This window comes from Malurus melanocephalus, unplaced genomic scaffold (genome assembly GCF_030028575.1).
Source record: "Malurus melanocephalus ecotype Western Australia unplaced genomic scaffold, MMel_1.1 scaffold_43, whole genome shotgun sequence".
Taxonomy (NCBI): Eukaryota; Metazoa; Chordata; class Aves; order Passeriformes; family Maluridae; genus Malurus; species Malurus melanocephalus.
This window is the reverse complement of record NW_026623275.1, coordinates 2,537,233-2,557,120: the sequence shown is the minus strand read 5'-3', so window position 1 is coordinate 2,557,120 and position 19,888 is coordinate 2,537,233. Positions and strand designations below refer to the sequence as shown.

The following is a 19,888-nucleotide window of genomic DNA, read 5'->3' as shown; positions in this document are numbered from 1 at the left end:
TGTTRTCTTCTGATGTAGAGGTAGAAGGAATTTTTTATTCAGTTTATCACTGTCTTTGGAGCAGCAGGTGGAAACACACCTTCTTGCCACAGTTTGAAAAAAAGAGGTGGTTATACCACCTACATACACAGGGCTTGACATTTGATAACACTTGGCACGACTGTGATCRGTATTTGGCATTTTTTTAAATCAGTGAAAGCAGTCTGAAATGGAACAAACGGATGCATTATGAAAAAAATATGAATAAAGAAACAGGATCCTCAGTTCTGCTCTCTCCTCATGATGATTTTGCCTTTGCAGTGAGCAGCTAAACTGGTAAGAGCATCTCTGACTAGAAAGTAATTAAGGCTTTGTTAATTAAACAGAAAAAGAGAGATAAGTGACATTTGCATTTGCTGATGGCTTCTTTATGGTAAATGAATTGCCGGATGGTTGATGTTGATGTTTTTCAGTTGATTTCCTTTGGATTCTTGGCTGGGATTGTAGCAGAGATTATTATTGTCTCACACATCTGCTAGAGGATGCATTTCCATTGTACCTCACTGCTCACAAACACATGAATAATTTCCACATTCGCCAGTTGTACGTGTATCACTGCATCAACATGGGAAGAGACGTTCCTGTAGGCACACAGAGCTCTTGGATGTGCTGCATGTGTTTGTTTTTCARACCAACTGTCCCATCTGTGTGTTCTGTGCCCACTTTTAACTGAATGATGTGAAGTGAGGAGCATGATTTAAGAAGTGTGCTTTCTCTCAGTTTTTAGTGGTTCCACTCTAACTTCTGTTGAGTGATTGAGTCACCTGCCTGCCTGCCAGCAAGACACAACATTGCAGGAGTAATGGCATTCTTTGGTGATGCTGTTGTAGCTGAAGGTGCTGAGTGGGTTCTTAGTACTTGGTGGTTCCTTGCTAGAAACCAAGAAAAATGTTTAGCATGCATTTCATGTGATATAGTTTAAGCTTTTAACATAAAGGCACTCTTCCCTGTGCTTTTCTGGGAATTCTGGCAGAATTCTTGCAACAAGCTGATTGGGTTTCTGTGGCAAATTTTTGGTAGCAGGGGCTACGGGGGCTACAGGCTTCTGTGAGAAGCTTCTAGATGCTTCCCTTATGTCCGATGGAGCCAGTGCCAGCTGGCTCCAATCCAGACTCGCCACGACCAAGGCTGAGCCCATCAGCAGTGGTGGTAGCTCCTCTGGGATAGCGTATTTAAGAAAGGGGAAAAAAACTGTGTGAGTGCAGCTGGAGAGGGGAGTGAGAATATCTGAGAAAAACAACCCCACAGACACCAAGGTGGGTGAAGAAGGAAAGGGGGGATGTGCTCTGAGTGCTGGAACAGATCTTGCAGCCCATGGTGCAGATCATGGTGAGGGAGCTGCGCCCCTGCAGCCCACAGAGTTCCACCTGCAGCCTGTGGAAGACCCACACCAGAGCAGGTGGAGGCCTGGAGGAGGCTGTGACCCCTTGGAAAGACCACTCTGGAGCAGGTTTACTGGCTGGATTTGTGACCCTTCAGGGGACCCACCCTGGAGCAGTTTGTTCCCGAGGGACTGTGCTTTGTGTTAGGGACCTGTGCTGGAACAGTTCATGAAGAACTGCAGCCCGTGGGAAGGAGTCATGCTGGAGAAGTTTGTGGAGGACTGTCTGCCATGGGATAAATCAACACCAGAGCATGGGAATAGTGTGARGACTATTTCCCCATGAGGAGGAAAGAGTGGCACAGATAATGTGTGATAAACTGACCACAACCCCCATTCCCTGCCCCCCTGTGCTGCACAGGAGAAGGAGGGAGGGATATTTAAGAATAAAGTTAAGTCTGGGAAGAAGCGAGGAGTAGGAAGAAGGTGTTTTTAAGATTTGGGTTTATTTCTCATTATCCTACTCTGTTTTGATTAGCAATAAATTAAACTTATTTTTCCAAGTCGAGTCTGTTTTGCCTGTAAATGTGACTGCTGAGTGGTCTCTCCCTGCACTTACCTCAACCCATGACCCTTTCATAATATTTCTCTCCCCTGCCCAGCTGAGGAGGGGAGGGATAGAGCTGCTTTGGTGGACACTTGGTGTCCAGCCAGGGTCAACCCACCACACAGACTTAGTATTTTTGCATCTGGAGATACTCCTGTTTGCTAGAGCAGAAAAAAATATCTGCTTCAGAGGTTCCTGTATCCCAGCTGGAAGTGATAAACATTTCAACTCACCAAGCAGGACAGAGATGTGTGCTGCAGCAGAGAAAAATTATGTTAAAAGATTTAAACCATGTTTTGCTTAACTCATTATTATCAGTCTCATTTTTCTTCCAGACAGATTTATCACAAGTATGTCAGTAGAATAAATCAAATGTACTTCTGTAATTGAGCTGTATGGGCAGATTTAGCCATGATACACTTACCATCTACTATGCTGGAAAGCCATTGCTTGAGAGCAATGTTTTCAGGGAAGTATTCCATGTTTTCTTTAAGTAGAGAGAAACATAATTCTAGTAACATCAGAGATATTTTGTTGTTTTGTTCGTTGTTTTGGGTTTTATTTTTTTAATAATGATAAAAAAAAAAATCCTGGAAGTGCTGGTTTGACCTTGAATTTTGATGATTTTTAGGAACATATATCTCCTTGCATACTTTTTCATGCTCATTCCCAGCAAAGAATGAGAATATTATATACTGGAACAAATTTGTACTTGCACAGTGATAACATTTCTTTTAATTCTGTGCATACTCTCTACAGTTTTATTGCTAGTTTTACCTGAAAGAATAGTGGCTACCCAGGCTGTGAGATAACGCTTTCACATTACTATTTGTGACCATCTTTGATAATATGAATTCGATTGTAGACCTAAATCCAGATTTGAATGTTTAAAAATACATTTTGTACAGTTTGGCTTTGCTACTCCCATTCCACTTAGTACTGAAGTAGAAAGAATTTCAGTGTGAAACTTCTTGCTATGTTTATGTCCTTAAGCTTTGCATTTGTAGTTACCCATTCTCTAGGGTAATACCTTCTTTTTTTCCCTGATTTTTTTGGTTGGTGTTTTTTTGGGGCTATGCAACTGATGTTGGTGTTTTTATGCTCTTTGGGAATGGTCTGTGGGAGCAGATATAAAGGAAGTCTCCTTCCACAGCAAASAAGGAAGAGGAGACAGGATATGGATGCTAAACTGATCAACAACCCATACATCCTTCCTTCTTCCTTCCTTTCCTCCCCATGTTAATTCTGCTTACAATCTAGGATGCAGTAGGATGTCTTTTTTCACCTTGGATTCTTTCTGTGTGACTTTTTTTAGGCTTTGCTATTTAAAATATCATCTGCTCTTGCTTCTCCATCGTCAGCAGTTCATTCTGCCAACAGCAAATGCTATAAAAATGGGCAAGACTATATAGACCTAACTCTGACAGTCCTATAGACTACAAAGGAAAAAAAAAATGAGGTGAAGGCAGGAAAAGATCGGTCATCTGGAAAAAGCGATACAATACTCTCTTTTCCTACTTTGGGTGTTGTTATCCTGATTTCTTCTGTTTATGTTGTCTGCTGACTGTTCTACCCTGTTTCCCTCTTCCCACATTTATGCTCCCTGTTTATTGTTTGTRTAGGTTAGTTTTATTGCTTTGTAAAGGACAAATACATTTAATGGTTTGTAAAACCAGGAAAAGGACATGGGTATTTTTCTCACTAGTTAGCTGGCTGAGATCAAACTCTGGGTCCTTTATGCCATTGCAAAATATATCTTAAGTGCCTGCTGTTTGGAGGTATGGGGGGAAAAGGGCATTAMAACCCTGAAGGCAAGTAAAAAGAGCTCGMCTGGGACACAATAGGAAATAATATCCTTGGCATCACCTTACCCTGAAGAAAATGTTGTTTAAAAGTCAATTTAAGTTTTGGGGGTTTACTTACCCAGGAATTTACAACAGTGGAAGTCAAGAGATTTTTGTGTGTAATCATACACAGAAAAGAGCCTCAAAATTACTTTAAAAGTCCAGAGGGAAGGAGAAAAATATTMAGACTCGGTGAAGGAAGAGAGGTAAAAGCATAAGAAAATAAGTATACAAGACAGACCCTTTCTTAAGATCTTAAAAATKATGGATGACTGGAGTGGAGTTGTATGAAATGTTTTTTTCTGTAAAAGTGGTAACTCTCGGGGTATTTCATGTTACTTAGGCTCTTACATATCATGAGCTACACCTGACTCTGTAAGGAAAAGGTAAAAAAGCTGGAGGGAAGAAAAGTATCAGACCTTGTTTCTGCAAGGGTAGGGAAATAAGAAAATGGTCAAGTCTTTGGCATTGGGGTGGAAAATGTYAGTCTCAATGCTAAGCTTGTCCTGGGCACCTTAATTACATATAACAGCATGTGTCAAGTTAACATTGTGCTGAATTATTTGCATGTCTTTCTCTGACTTGACTCTGGAGTCTGTCAGCCATGTGTTGCCTTAAGCGGAAGGCTTCTCTTGGGCTGTAAGGTGCCCTTTTGGGCCTAAAATTCCCATTTTCCTTCCTGCTTCAGTCCATGTTGGTCCGTTTTTTCTGAGAGGAGCTGGTCCTGCTCTGCAKGGACAGGAAAACAGCAACACCAGGCAGTTAAATTCTGTTRTCCTTAATTTTTTTATTSCAAGCTGTCATGATTTTACTGCAAGATGGGTGGTATTTRTTTCAATTACCATTTTAGTTGCAGYGATTAAATAAGATTCTTACCTTTCACTTATAAATAAATCTCCAGCATTTCTCCAGTAGGTGTTGAGAAAGGGTTTGAAAATGTGGTAATGTGGTGTGAATTATACTCTAAAGGCTTAAAGRCTAGGAAACAAAGCAGAAAATTTTAACCCCCCTTTTATTTTATTGCTGTTTCACCATCTGAGGTTGCTGAAAAGTTTTTTCTTTTCTTTCAATTTTTTTTTGGTGGTTGCTTTATAATTTTCAGCTACATGGATTGATACTACTGCAGATCAAAAATCACTTTTTCACTTCTAGGATTTTTAATTAGAATTTTGMTGTGAATGTCTCTGCAGATTTTCAGCAGCCCATTGAGGAAATATAAAGAACATAATTTTTATATGACATTCAGCATTGTTGGGTAGCTCTTGAATTTAAATGTAAATGTTATTGAAAGCTAAGGTCTGGCAGTAAGTAGAGTAGGGCAGTGCTGCCTCTGGTTTTTGCATTGTGCCAGCTACTGTGTAGATGGACTCCAAACTTAGTAAAATTGATAAACTATTTCAAGAAGGGATTGTGTCTGTATTATGAATTGTGCTGTTTGTTCCAGGGCAAAATGATCTTTTCTTCTTAAATCTTCAAAGGATTCAGGACTAAGTCATGTCAAACAATGGTGTGCTCATCCAAAGAGAACTGCTGAGTGCATTTAATAATCTTTGCTGGTTGTCTCAGCACAGTGTGCTGATTACAGATAGTGCTGCCTTCAAAAGCATGCTGCTAGCAGGAGTCTTAGGTTTATTTTGGTAGATCAGATATGCACATTGCTTCAGACAGTCTCAGATGTCCAGCTGCTGTTTGGAAAGCAGAGTTTCAAGACACAGTTGGATTGCAAATTTTGTGTTTTTTCTGGACATGGCACTCAGTGTCCTGGTCTAGTTGACATGCTGGTGTTAGGTGATAGGTTGGGGTCTCAGAGGTTTTTCCAGCCTAATTGATTCTGTGATTCTCTCCCCCTGGTGTAATTGTACTAGACACAGAAAGTGTTGCCAGGTAAGAACAAATACTTTTCTTGTTTCTGTCCTTTAGCCCTCTAATTTATTCATGTGTTTTCTTTCAAATGCAGACTTTAGTAATGTGCCTGACATCACGTCCAGCTTGAAAAGGAGCAGTACCGATGGCACTCTGGACCAAGTGCCACACAGGGAGAAGACTGATCCACCTTTCAGGGTAAGAACATGCTTAATACAAMAGTCCTTATGAACCAAAAGGCAGTGTTGTGGCGTTAATGCTCTGCATTTTGTTGGTAAGAATTTAACATCTGGCATTAATTAAAAGAATTTTGTGCGCTTATTAGCTGTACTTYGTGTTCTAGGATCTTGAGATCACCCTGACAGGTCAGCATCTACAGCACAGCTGCTGCATCTGCAGGAGCAGTGTGATGGGGGCAAATGGCAAACAGGTGGAACACTTGTCAAATTCATTTTTCTGTGTGGCTTGAACCCAGTTTCTTCTTGAACCAGTAAAGCTGATACAGCTTTCTAATTTATTCAGTTTGTTTTGTCTTCTCTTCTTACTGCTGTTTCCAGAGCTTGCTGTTRAGATTGCAGTGACCATAGCAATACTATGTCAGTAGTTTTAAATTGAACTGCAGATTTGGAGAGGTGCAGAGTTTGAGAGACAGTGATTGCCACTCTCTGATTTGGAGACCTTTGATATGTCCACAATTGGACTTTGGCTGGACTAATGATTGTCCTTCTCTCAGCCAAGACTGTGGAGGCTGAGGCAGGAGTGCCCAGAATTAATGTCTACCTTCAAAAGCACTGGTCTCTGAAGGGCAGCTTTATGTCCATTTTACTCTGAATCAAGCAAACTGAAGCCTGTGTCCAACTCAAGTGCACATTGTTTTGAACATCCCAACTGTGAGTGTGGGTAGTGTTTTTGTGTTGGTGGCCGTGATTTTACCCGGCATTGCCATTCTGACAACAGAAATGTGTTTTTAAATTCTGTTGATGAGTTGGTTGTATCTTCAAGCAAATTTGTGCTAACACTTGTGTCAGCACTCTTGCATAACAGGAATGAAGTTATAGTTTTTGTGGTTCTGGAATACATTACTGYCTTGTGCTAGGTTGTATGAAAAGTTGGAAGAGATGAGACAGAATATAAAAACTTGGAAGACTGGAACAGGGAACATACAGTGTGCCTCTAACCATACCTAGAGARAGGAGCTGTTAATCTTGCTTTGTTAATTACTTTGTAACCTACTTCAGTCTTGTATAGGTGATTTTATGCCCTTTCCTTAGAGAAAAAGGAGAACCCTCGTGATTGTGGATGTTCAGCCCATCTCCTGTGCACAAGGGGATTCCCACAGAGATTATCTGTGTCCTGTGTAACAATTGCTTGTGCTTCCCCAAAATCTTTGCAACCAGACAAGAATAAACTGGATTTTCTCTCCTTAGAACTCATTGTTCCTTTGGAAGGAGTATTGTAGATTTCTTTAATCTCCTGTTTTAGGACTTTAGCCTGGTTTTAAGGATGGGATCTTTGCAGTAGCACAGCAGAGGTGATGTCTGGTTGCACCAGGCCAGCCTCTCCTGGGTTTCTTGGGGTGCCTTGCTTGCCTGGAATATCTGCTGCCCCCTATGCACTGTGTACACGAAAATGCTGACCTTCTGTCCTGCTGGAGAGGAGGAGATTCTGGGGCAACAGCTTTGCTTTAGCAGAAGAACAAAGCCAATCCTGATTGCCTGTGTCAAATACACCAGGTGCCAGAAAATTAGGGAGAGTTCTGAGGGTTTAAATACCCAGAGGACAATTGATGTACACTAGCAGTTACTCTTAATGCACTAATTTTGCTCCAATGCTCTAAATTACATGCTGCAATTAACATTCAGAAAAAGAGAGGAAAATGGACAGGTCTGCTCTCTGCCCTCCCTGCAGCCTCAAATCTGTCAGATGCAGCAGTTATTAGGGGTTTTGCATGATTTGCTGAAGTAATTGCYCATTCTGTATTGCAGTTCACTTCTTGAGCTGACATGGAGGTCTGCTAGTGTCATTTTAAAAATTATCTGAGGCTGTCCTAGTTTTGTAGGTGCAAGGGTGGAAAACAGCCTGGCAGTCAGAGACAATCTGACTTGGACTGCAGCTGTAAACCAGTCTGTGACAGCTCTACAATTTCTACAAATGGTTTGTAATTGATTGCTGTCTTTCTGCTRGAGGGTGCTTATTACCGTCAGAGTTTTTTGTCTGACCCTTTTGATATCTCCAACAGATGTAGAAGTAAAGAAAACCCAAACCGARCAGTAAGTTCAGGTGGTGTGTATTGTACGTGCTTTTGTGATTGTGTATAACAGGAATTAAAATKATTTCTGTTTTTATAGCTGTGATTTGGGACTGCTCACCAGATGAATAATAACTATTGCTAATAAAAGCTAGTTTGAGGAAACTGTGCAGCCTTGAAAAGCATAGCATCTGGATTTGGGTTTGTGGATTTTTTCCCCTTTGCCTTCTGTTTCCTGCATGTGCTGACTTGACCTCCCACGCCTGTGGGACACGGTTAGTGCAGTAGGCAAGTAGGCGATGCTGCAGAAGTATGGGGGAGAGGAGCTCTGCAAGCACAGCTCTGGGGAGGAGACACTGGTGGTGCTGAGGTTCTGAGCACAGCCTGGAGGAACAGGCAATTTGGGATTATTTCAGGGGAGACACAGCTAGAGATGCTCAYTTTCCAGTTGGCAGCAAGTGTAGATGTAATTGTTTGGCTCTGAGGGAGCAGGCTCCTTCGAAGTTTGGTTGATTTTTGTCCCATATCATGTAAGTAATTTGAAAACAGTCTTAAAGCTTTGGATTTAATGGTTGCATGTCTGATTTCTGGATTTTGTGTTTCTTGTTTGGAGCATTTTTGTTTGTTTGCTTTTCACTATTTTCTTCATCTCATATCAAGCTGAGGTTAGGTATCATCTTAACTGAAAGCACAGCGAGACATTTCAGAAGTGCCTYGTAATCCCAAAGAAGTCTTTTGTTGCATGTGTACTACATTAAAACGTGCCTTCATTCAGTGAGTCATTCACTGACTTTTTTTTTGTAGAYTGAGAAATGAATGTATTTAGGATAGTTCTATGTTTGTCTTTCATCTGAGAGCTAACAAATGAMTTAGGAGGGTAAGAGAGGGTAGTATCGTTCCAGAAATGGAAGCTGTTCCTTAAGTTATAAAATATTATTAAAAATACATGGATATCAAGAACCTTCCATTCCAGATGCTCATTACTTCTAACAGCTTTGTATTCTCTGGGATACCCCATTTGTACTTTAATATCTTTAGCCTCATTTTCAATTTTATTTAAGAGGGATAGATATTATGCTTCTAACACATTTTGGTGCAGTACATTTTCACACTGTGTTAAAATACTGTTTATGTGGCAGTAGCATGTTGTGCTCACTACTGTTGGTTCTGGAGTATGTAGGTGTGCTGTTGACAGAAGAATATRTGACCTCAGAAAATCTGGGAATTGAGCATGCCTGTCAGTGTAATTAAGTTTAGTTGTGTTTAATCATTTTGAGAACTAATTATCTGTGCTCCTGGTGCTCAGTTAAATCCTGTATGTTGGCAGTTCCCAAGAATCAAGCTCTCTGTACATCAAAGTAGCAYGAAGCCTAATGAACAAAAATTGCAACTTTTCCTTTAGCTACTTTCTCATTGCAAACTGTATTGGCTAGAAATGTTTTCTCTAGCCCATTGCTTCTTTTAGGGGTAAGTTTAGTAGTCTGTTACTAACTTGCTTATCTTTACTTCGTATTTTCAGGGTATTAAAAATAACCTTTTATGGAACATAGCTAGAAGGGGAAATTTTACCATATAATTAACTATTATTCCAAGATCTCTAGAAAGACTGCWGTGATCTGACTTTTGGTCGCTCTGAATCTTTTGGGTATCATCAGAGAGGCACATTTCTGAAATCATATTAAATTCTAACAGACACAAAGAAGTATGCATGTGTGAGAAAGGGAAGATGTATTTTCACTTAAAGTATTTTMCACATTGTAAGAAAAAACCTTAGGATGTACTCACTGCAAATTTTTCATGTAACTTCATTATATCCTCAGCTGTATCTTAAAAGGACTTTAAGAAACTCAAGAAACCCAGTAAAAATACCTAATCTGATGGCTTTTAATTATTATATAAATAGTCAATGAATGCAAAGTGGTTTTATGGTAGCATCTTCAAAAATTAAYATTCCAGGTGCAGAAATAGAAGCTTCTGTGTGAGAAACTTTAAATATTAACAAGAATTTGCTCTCTAAAGAATGGCCAACTGGTTTCCTTTAGTAATGCATTTGAAATGGTGCATTTGAAATGGTATTTCTTTCAAATAATGAAGTAAAATTGAACCTGAGAATAAGTTGAATATAGAAACTTGGGGAAATTGCTGTTTCCTCTTGAAATAGTCATTTTACTCAGATCATACATGACTGTGTGTATGTGAGGACAAATATATCCCCATCAACTCTTAATAAAAAAAAAATTCTATACACTGCAGAGACAGTAAACAAACTTCGCTTTTCCTTGGGAATACCATTCTTAACGCAATGAACAGAAGTCAGGTTAAAAATCCCTGAACACCTTTCCTTAGTTTGAGCTTATTTAGATTATGTCATCTAATTMATATTCCACTCCTGTTTGACAACCATATCCACTTTCTCTTCATCTGATAAGGAAATGAGAATTTTTGTTATGTCTGATCAGCAGAGTTCATGGCACCTTTGGCAAACACAAATCTGCATCTTCTGCAGGAGGGAGCATTTTCATCAAATGCTTTCAGCTTTTCATGGGGATGAGGTCCAGGTCGATATGATGGCCCTGCTTGAAATGCCCATATTTACAAATATAGCAGACAAAAAAAAGGTAGAAAAAAAAGGTAGAAAAAATATGTCTTTATGTGTTTCAGAAGTCTGATTTTTAGATGCTTGAGTTTCCTATTTTATATCAAATCATCCTTCCAGTGTTTTTGAAGCTTGTGTATTCTGTTTATTGTGATGCAAGTTGTGGACATTCTTCCTTTTGCCAGTGCAAAGTACATTTCCATGAAGTCAGAATGTCTGGGACCATGGTGACAAATCTGACTTTTGGTCTCTCAGCACATAGTGCTGCTTTTTGTGCTCAAGGAGCCAACGTGCAAATATGCCTGATTTGGGCAACTTTCAGTTTTTTTGTAGCCCTTCCAATCTAAAGCACACATGCAATTGAGCAGCTCATTTGCATATCTGATGGCACCCAGGAGCTGTGAATGGAGGGAGAGAGACTGGGTCAGAAAACAAACCCATCTTCCAAGTTCTACATCATGCAGCTACCTTAAGAAGTGTACCAAAGGAGTGCTTTCAGCTGATGCAAATACATGTGTTGGGATTTCAAAAAGGAAATCCTTCTGTTACCTGTCAGCTAATTTCACACAGCTATTTCTGTAATGAAAATCAGCAAGTATTGTAAAGARTTTGCTTCATTTTGTGATTTTGGCCTCTTGTTGTATATACAACATGGCCATGTATTGGAGGGGTGGTTTTCAGAAGTTGAAGAAATTAGTATTTCATCTTCAAACTATCTAARGCTGATTTCTAAAACTCTTCATTAGCAGTAGGACTATAGCAATCAGCTTCTCCTGCAGACAGAATAATTTAAGGATTTACARATAATTTAGGATTTACAAATCCTAAGGTACAGTAGGTCTAGGTTCAAACCTGGATGAAAGAATATGTATCCCATTGCTGGTCTGCCTGAATGCTCAGTTGTTCAGGAAAAAAAACATGGATTGATTTTTGGGGAGGGGAAGTGGGCTACTATGGCAGTTGCCATGAAATGGCAGGGGTGGAAAATAGTTAGTAATCACTACTCATRTGGCCCAATCCCAGAAGAAAATTCATGCAATTGTGCAATGTTTGTGGAAGATTTGAATGGTATTTTATCTTCCAGAAGAATGCAAGTGGGTGCTAGAAATGATGTATTCCTATGCTTTATTCCTAGAAAACATTGTACATTGTGATCAGTAGCAGATGTGCTGTGGTGTAGTTCAGGGCATTTACATAATAACATCAGGCACTGTTATTCCAAACACACACAACTGCCTTCTACTGCCACTGTCAGCACTTGTAATCCTATTTATGAAATGGACCATTCATATTATATATAATGTATATGCTGTGGTTCATTTATTTGTGTTGATCTGGTGATGACACTCATCACTCTCAGGGCTATCAGTCTGAATATGTGTACATAAGCAGTGGATGGTCATCTTTTAGTGGGTAAATGTCAARTGCTTATTCTTTCCCACCAAAATTAAACAGTTTCCTAGTATGACTTTTCAGAGAGAAAGTTAAAGATTTAACAAAATATAGTGAATTAGAAGGAAGATTTGCAATTATATGATGCATAAAACAAAAACTGACAAGCATGAATTGTGTTTTGGTCGCATTGAGGATGGTGTGGTTATGCATGTGAGTTGACATGTGTTTCCTAGATTTCAGAGCTTCATTTTTCTCCATTTGGCATCATTCTGGCTGGTCAGTTAGTGATGCCTACCTGCAGAACACCCCCAAAGAAACATTATCATTGAAGCAAAACTGTGGGAAAACTGGAGGGGTAGAGGGGGGAATTGTGTAAGTAATTTTATTAAGCAGACTRTAAAACCCAAAAAATCTTGGGAAGGGAATGTTAGTACTAATCAAATAAACACCAATTGTTGAGCTCCGTCAGGAGAAAGCCAAGCAGAAATGACCAGAAGCTCAACAGAGCCCCAACCCACCCCTTGCACAGAGTCAATTCCAGTGGAATGTTGTGATGGCTTCTCATTAGCTCTGTTTTGCCTTGCCCGGGCAGTTCCACTTGCACAGCAYGTCATTAATTGCAGGAGAGCTGCCTGCCTGAAGGTTTACTCAGCATCCATAAGACATTAAGGATTTTTCCTTTATTTTAATAATGWAACTTCTCTTCAGCAGTTGATGAGATCCAAAAGCTTGGGGAGTAGTCTGCAATTAACATCTTTTTTTTTCCCCTTTGTAGGAGGGGGATTAACAGCATGGTACTCTCAAAATCATGTATAGCCTTTGCAATCCAAGTGTCATTTTCTTCCAGATGTGACATGCATTTAGGGAATCTCAGAGCTAACATGAGAAAATAACATGTTTCTCAGCAGTGGTTTCCTTGATTCATTTGTGCCTGGAGGGGACAGTTCTGCATGGAAACATGACAAACCTGTGGGGAGTTCTGCTAATTACTGTGCTTCCCTTGCAGACAGCCCAGCCTATGGTGACCCCTGCCAGAGCTGGTGGCTCCAGCAGYGTGGAGCCACTGCCGGGCCCCTGCTGTCTTCCTGTGCCTTTTGAGAAGGGTATCAGTGAAACTGCAGCCTGGTAAAAGTCCATAAGAATTCTGCTAATTAATCTAGGTTTCCATATATTAATCTATTGCTCAGAGAAGGCACCAAAACTGGTGGACTATAGGTTACAGAAGGCTTGCTGTAAACCTACCAGTGAGTTCTATTGCCCAGTCCTGGATTTCACTGTGTTGCCTTGATCCTGCAGTTCTGCATCYGTCATGGATGGCCCAAAATTCAAATATAAGGGTTGTGAGTCTCGCTAACACAGCAAAGGAGCTTCAAAGCCACAAAGCTTGAAGCATGGCAAGTTCTGTATGTGATGTGAACCTGAAACCAGGTCAGGCTGTAGATGCAGACCTGCTAGTATAGCTTCTGGTAGGGAAGCACAAGAACGGCAGGAAAGAACACCAAAGGGATGCTGTGCAGTTCTTGCCTGTGCATTATCCCACAGCCTGCAAAGGTGTGACTTTGTGGTGCTTTTTTTTGTGCTATCACATGGGGTCACTGGGGCTTGGGGAGAGGGGGTATTTATTGTCTTTCCTCCAACTGAAGGAAATGTCCTCTCACAAGCACTGAGACARCTCTTGGTGTAAAACATGCAGATGGTTTTGATCAGGAAAAGAAATTGTGTTGTGTTGATGCTTGCAAATGAAGGAAGCCAGTGGGAGTTGACTTACAGCACAGCTTTTCTTTGTATTCATATGGGAAAAATCCATAAGGCTTACCTGCAGGTGAAAAGGCAAGCAGATGATAGCAGTCCTGAATCATTGCGACAGGATATGGTTAACAGTGTCTCTGGAGACACCCGTGACTTCACTGATGAAGGGCAGGAAGCTGCCTGGGAGCCCACCACCCTGGGCCTCCAAAAGCAGCCCCGGTCACCTGCAGTGCAGGATATGACGGCAACCCTTCACTGCAGTGAAAGGCAAAGATATCTAATCACACTTCTGACAGACCCAGGGAGCTGGATAATCTCTCTGCCAGCTGCAGAATGTTCAGTCAGTTGCTTGTTTTGTTTGAAAAATCAAGATACTCTTCAGTTGCAATGCTGACARTAAAATATGTGTTTTTTCCTTGGGATGCAAAAGCATCTAAGCCCAATTTTAGTGTGTGCCAAGGTATGTGATATGCCCAGCAGTCACCCATAGGATACACTTTTAACTTGCACAAAATTTCAATATGGGATTTCAGTCAAATACTGCAGCCTGGGTATCATCATAACTTTACTGAGGCTTTCGTTTCTATTTTGCTCTGTCAGGAACATGTAACGACAAAGGTAGACCTGAAGTTTTTTCAAAACTGAAAAAAATCTGCTACCTTCAAYAGATTCTGCAAAATAAAAGATAACTAAAAAAGAATCTGAAAGAATGGAAGAGGCAGAAGAATTWAAAAAGAAGTAAGGAGTCAGTTGAGTCGAATGCACAGGGAGGTTCCACTAGATTTTCATGTTTTGTTACCTATTGTCTCTTATTTACATACTGTGAGCAGCCATAGACATCCTCTCACATGGTGATTATTTCCTTCTGAGACAGCAGAATCCTGCTGTAGTGCCTGAAAGCCTTGCCAAAACCTGGGGAGAGGCTGGTGTAGAGTTCAGAGAATCTGTATTTGTCTTTACAGGGGAGTTGCTGCATCTTTTAACATTTGGAATGCAATATGCTGCCTATTAACAGGAACAGATACCTGTTGCCTTCTCTGCCTCCAAACATGGCACACTGCAAAACTATATTGTGAAATATGAATGCAACWGCAAAGATAATGTCTAAGTGGTTGCCATAGTTTCTAATTCTAAGTTGCTTTTGAGAAAAGTTTTTGCATTCAGCWCAAAACACTTTGAGTGGGAATGTTACAAACGATAGTTAAGATGCTTGAAAATAAGAATAAAACAAGAATTTATTTTGAACATTTGGAATGCTAACTAATTTTTTTTTATCACTGGAATTAAAGCAAGTGTCTTCACTRTGGTCAATTATGCTTCAAAATACATTTTGAAGGCATTTAAAAACCATGTTATTAGTATAATAAGCATGACAGGAAAATATGCAGAAAAATCATCCGCCCACAGTTAAAAAAGTAAAAAACAGACTCCCTCTAGATCAGTGTGGAGCTCTGGAGACGAGCTGTATTAATCCTGAATTTAGGATGCTTAGAGACCACTAACACTGCAGAGGTCCTGTCAGTGCAGGGTGCGTAAGTACATACTACATATTTGTATATATGTGTGTGTGTGTGTGTGTGTACATATATATGCTGTGCATGTGAATTACGTTTCTGTGTCAGCACTGGTCCAGACTGATGTTATGAAGTGGCCCAAAAGTGCTCAGGGTTGTCCTGGAGGCAAGCCCCCATTTCCTTTCATTTGAAATGTACACTGAGGAAGCAAAATTAGCCTTTTACCTTCATGCATTAAGGGCAAAAGCAGGATGGGAAATGAGCTGGATGCAGATAAGCACACCTACACAGAGTGGGACAATAGAGGGAAGCCTGCATTATGAAGGATGTCACTGTTATGGTAACTATCAAGCCCGGTGCCACTGAAATAGAAAGATGAAAACCAGATGTCTGTACAAGGAATGTGCATTATTCAACGTACACAGGAACAAACAGGGCTATGTCATTTTTCCAGTGATCTTAAAAATATTTCAAAGTGATGGATTATTTCATGTTTTTGAAAAGTGCTTGAGTGCTGCTTGTGTGCTCCTGGAGAAAAAAAAAAAGAAAGGCTAAATTAAAAGCATTCATTCATTTGTTTTACTTTAGTTTGTGTTGTTCCCTTTTTTGATTTGTCCAAGTCMCTCAATAGGAGTTGGAATGATTACTGAAACATAATTGTCTTTTTTCTAATGAATACACATTAAAAAAAGCTGTTAATTGGTGACATCTTTTAGCTGGCATATGGCTAGCTAATAATGCAGGCTTAATTAGCAAATCTGGGGAAGAATAACTTCCTAATATGGAATTAAAAAGGCCTGTCATTGTTTTTCATCAAGATTGAGGATATTGCTTGGACCTGAAATTTAGCAACCATTTTTTTTTTTTCCCTTGGTCCCAATGGATCAGCTGTGTTTTAACATGTATCTATTAGAAAAACAGAGCCTGAAAGTGCCAGTACTAATGCAGATAGGAAACAAAGGAACAATACCTCTAAAGAAAGTATAGTTATACTCTTAATGCACGTGGATCTGGTGACCGTCCTGTGTTATTTTTAAAATGCCATATGCAGCACTGTAAACGATGAATTTCCACAAACTACTTATTTAATTTTGCTTCTTATCTTCAGACTGGCTCTATGGATTCATAGGATCTGTGGACTCCTGCAGAGGCAACCACTAGTGGTGGATAAGAGCAGTAGCCTTGCACATGCTGCACAATAGTCTRTGTAACTGCATTTTCAAACCAGACTGTACATCCATTGAAAAATGAAATGTTGGGGAGCAGGCAAAATCTCTCTTGTTCCTTTGAGATAATTTCCTCAATTTTCTGTCATAGTCTTCTCACCCAGTGAACCTGATGTGTCTCCAAGAGGAAGAAAGGGCACAGTCCATCCACTAAGCAAGAGGTTCCTGCTGCTGGGATGTGTTCTGCATGTCTTATCAGCAGCATGTTGTTTCAGGGCTCCTGCATAATTTTTCCTCTGATAGGCAGCCTCTCAGYGACTGAGCTGTACAGTTTGGCAAGTGCTGAGCTGTCAAGTTGTGCTAATGATTTGGAAAGAAATGGATCTAAGTTTAATTGCAGTAATTAAAGGAGAAAGCTGTGTTATTCCCTTGCTTGTATGAAGGTGATTATCCTTGAAACCTCTGAAGCAGTGCAACATAACCAAAGATGTGGATACCCAGGCTTGGTGTATCATTTCAGCTCAAGAGAAGAGTTTGCTAGAGAGCAAGAGGTGCTGGCAAGGGCAGTGATGAATGGAGCCTTGCAGCTCAACTTCATTGCACTGTAGGAGTGCTGTGACTGGGCAACATGGGAGTTGCTGTGTTTTATTATGCCACTGGTGTAGTTCTCCTTTTATTAATGAATTGCTTTGTCGATCTTTTATCTCTTCAGTTCAGTGTTGTCATGTCCTATAATGTTTTATTTAAAGTTGCATTGTTCTTAGAGTAATCTATCTGTAGMCCCAATTGGTTTTGTGTAAATATGTCAACATCAGGACTCTTAGTTTCAAGCCTGAATGTATTACTAAGCTCATTTTAAATTTCTTTCRATTGATGTAATTATGGCTAAAAAGTTCAAACAAAGGACAAGCATAATTACATAAAGAAATCATCCAGAGAGCTGCCTATTTGTTTTTCATTTTATCATTGTAAGAGCATTTGTATGCCACAACATTTAGCAGCAAATACCCTTGACAGAGCATCAGTGCTATTGATAAATCATGCTGACCTTCAGGGCAGTCAGCACCCTCTAGATATTTTTAGGTATTTGGCTAACTTTCTCAAAGCACCTGATGTTTTGTTTATGCAGTAAATTTCACGAGCAGGGAGGCAGGTATATTTCTGGGGAGATCAAACCCGTCTCCTCTCAAACCTTGTCATAACTGCACTTTGTCCTGCACTCACTACATCAAGCTATTTCTAAAAGAATCTTCTCATCCAGCATCCTTTTCCTTCATTTGTAGCAGGAAAGGGAGGCATGGCAGGTCTGTCTGTACGCTCATACAGCACTGCTTAGCCTCGCTTGAGATGTTGTCAGCGCCTCAGATTTTGGTTAATCAGCACAAAAGAGAAACTTGTGCAGCTGAGCTCAGAAGGAAGGTGCGCTCGTGGGGGATCGCAGAGCCCGTGCCTTCCTTCCGAGGGCCCTTTTCCTTTGGCAAAGTTTACGTTCCGGAGCCACAATGCCCGCCTTCAGGAGGAGTAAAACCAGAGCTAAGAGTTTGGCGCTGGCTCGCAAAACGCAGCAGCAGGCAGCGGCAGCGTACGGCTCCCTGCACAGGATGCTCTCTGTGGTGAGTTGTGCAGCGGCGCGGTTCGGCCGGGGGTGCTGCTCCAGCAGCCGGAGCGATGGGGCTGCAGGAGCATCCGAGCAGCCTGGGCTGGATAAGTAATGACTGTCCCAGCGTTAGTAATCAAATAATGGATTCTGGCAATGTGTTGTTGGTGGGTGAGTTTGTGCCGCTGCTCTGCATGGGAAAAGGCTTGGGGTTTCTGAAGTTTGGGGGAGGGAAGGGTGGGTTGGTTGCCTGCACTGTTTGCTGCTGGGCTCAAGTAAATCGTTATTTCTTGCATCTCTCAGARAAAGGACTAAGATTCATATTTTGACAAGAGGTGGGAAGGTTTTAAAAAAAAAAATCCTCATGGAAATTTGGAAGTAACTGCAACATGAATATTTTAACTGTTTCTCTGTTTTCTCACAAATAAGTATTGTGGAAATAGGAAGGGAAAAATACAGTYTGTGATCAAGGTATTGCTGCAAAATTTAAGAAGGCTGTATATATGTATTACACAGGGGGCAGAAAAATACATGAGCYTTTTGCATTAAAATTGACAACATCAGGATAAGAACTGAGGGGAAGGAAGAACTGACAATGTTTTCACAAAATCAGGGTCTGGGAAAATTTTTATTGTATGCTTTGATATTACCTCATGAGACTTCCCTTTCTGTGACCTGGGCTGTCAGGGTTCTTTTTTTTTTCTTGACACTCTCATCTTTACATTTTGTGTAGTCAGGATTTAGTATCCTGTGATGGAAATAACTTCTGTTTTGCTTTTCACTTTGGTATGAGTTGAGTCAGATGACTTTGGGGACTGATTCTAGAGAAACTGAGYACAGCCTCTGTGAACTCAGTGGTTGCTGCTTGTCCTGGGGACCTGGTCAGTGCAGGCTCTTGGGCCCAGATCCTGCTGCATGGCTGGGTTTGTAACAAGAGCTTCAGTCAAGCACCTCAGTCAGCACCTGTGGTTCTTCTGTACTCAGGGGGAAAGATGGGCATCTCTCTGACAAGTGAGAGGGAAGATTTGCCAGCATGCAAATATCAGTAGCTCAGGTACCACATCAGGTGGGTTGTATCTTAGTTCTTTTACAGAGCTGTATGTTCAGCCTTCYTTCAGGCCTTACCCTGTGTTCTCTGGAAAGAATTACTGGGTCATCAGCCCCTTTTCTTATTGTGTTTATGATAATTCTAAATGAGGTTGGTGATACCTAATTGGGTTAGGTTGATTTACTAGCATAAGTATCTCTGAAATTGGGAAATTCTAATGTAAAGACAAAAGTTCATTGTTAACTCCYTGCCTGTTGCACAATCTTGTTATGTCTAGCAGGGCAGCTTCTCATACTGTGGTGCAGAGGATTTGCCTCTCCCTCCTTAAAAYGTAATTCTAACTCTGCTTTGCTTATTGCTATGAAGGATCTGAGTAGACACTGAAAAAAATGCCCTTCTTTTAGCAAAGTTTAAAGACATTCAAGAGAGAGATTGAAACAAAGCAGACCCTAGAATTTCATTGTCAGTCAGGAACAATTTTATTTTCTGAGTGGCCTTTAAGTTGGGAAAAGAAGGAGAAAGAGCAGAAAGGAGAAGTTATGACTGAGGCTACTGCTTTGGTTTAGCTTCTGTTGCCAAAAGCTGAGCAGCACTTTTGCCCAACATCTATGGTGAAAATACCATAAGGTATTTTTCARTAAAGCTCTGCTGACATTTTTCAGTTTTGATGAACAAATTAGAGGAGTGAGGTACTGTATTGGTGTGTAACATAGAGCAACTTTTTTCTGGGGTCTTTAAGGAAGCTAAGGCCTGCAACTTTCTAACCTTTTCTGTTGCTTGCTTACAAAATAGTTCCCAGCCTGAGGAGATGCCAGAGATGCCCATAGATAATGCACCCACAAAAAAATGGTGACTGTCAGGGCTACCTTTGCTCTGGAGAGAAACACCTCCTAACACAAAG

General features: G+C 40.5%; 1 protein-coding gene across 4 annotated transcripts in view; it reads left to right on the top strand.

Moving 5' to 3' along the window:
- TIAM2 (TIAM Rac1 associated GEF 2) overlaps positions 1-19,888 on the top strand; it is a 163,101-nt gene that overhangs the window by 126,957 nt on the left and 16,256 nt on the right. For all 4 annotated transcript variants that reach the window (XM_057364872.1, XM_057364870.1, XM_057364868.1 and 1 more), the window contains one exon: positions 5,769-5,872. In XM_057364872.1, coding sequence (XP_057220855.1) covers positions 5,769-5,872 — 104 coding nt within the window. The remainder of the gene's footprint in view (positions 1-5,768; positions 5,873-19,888) is intronic.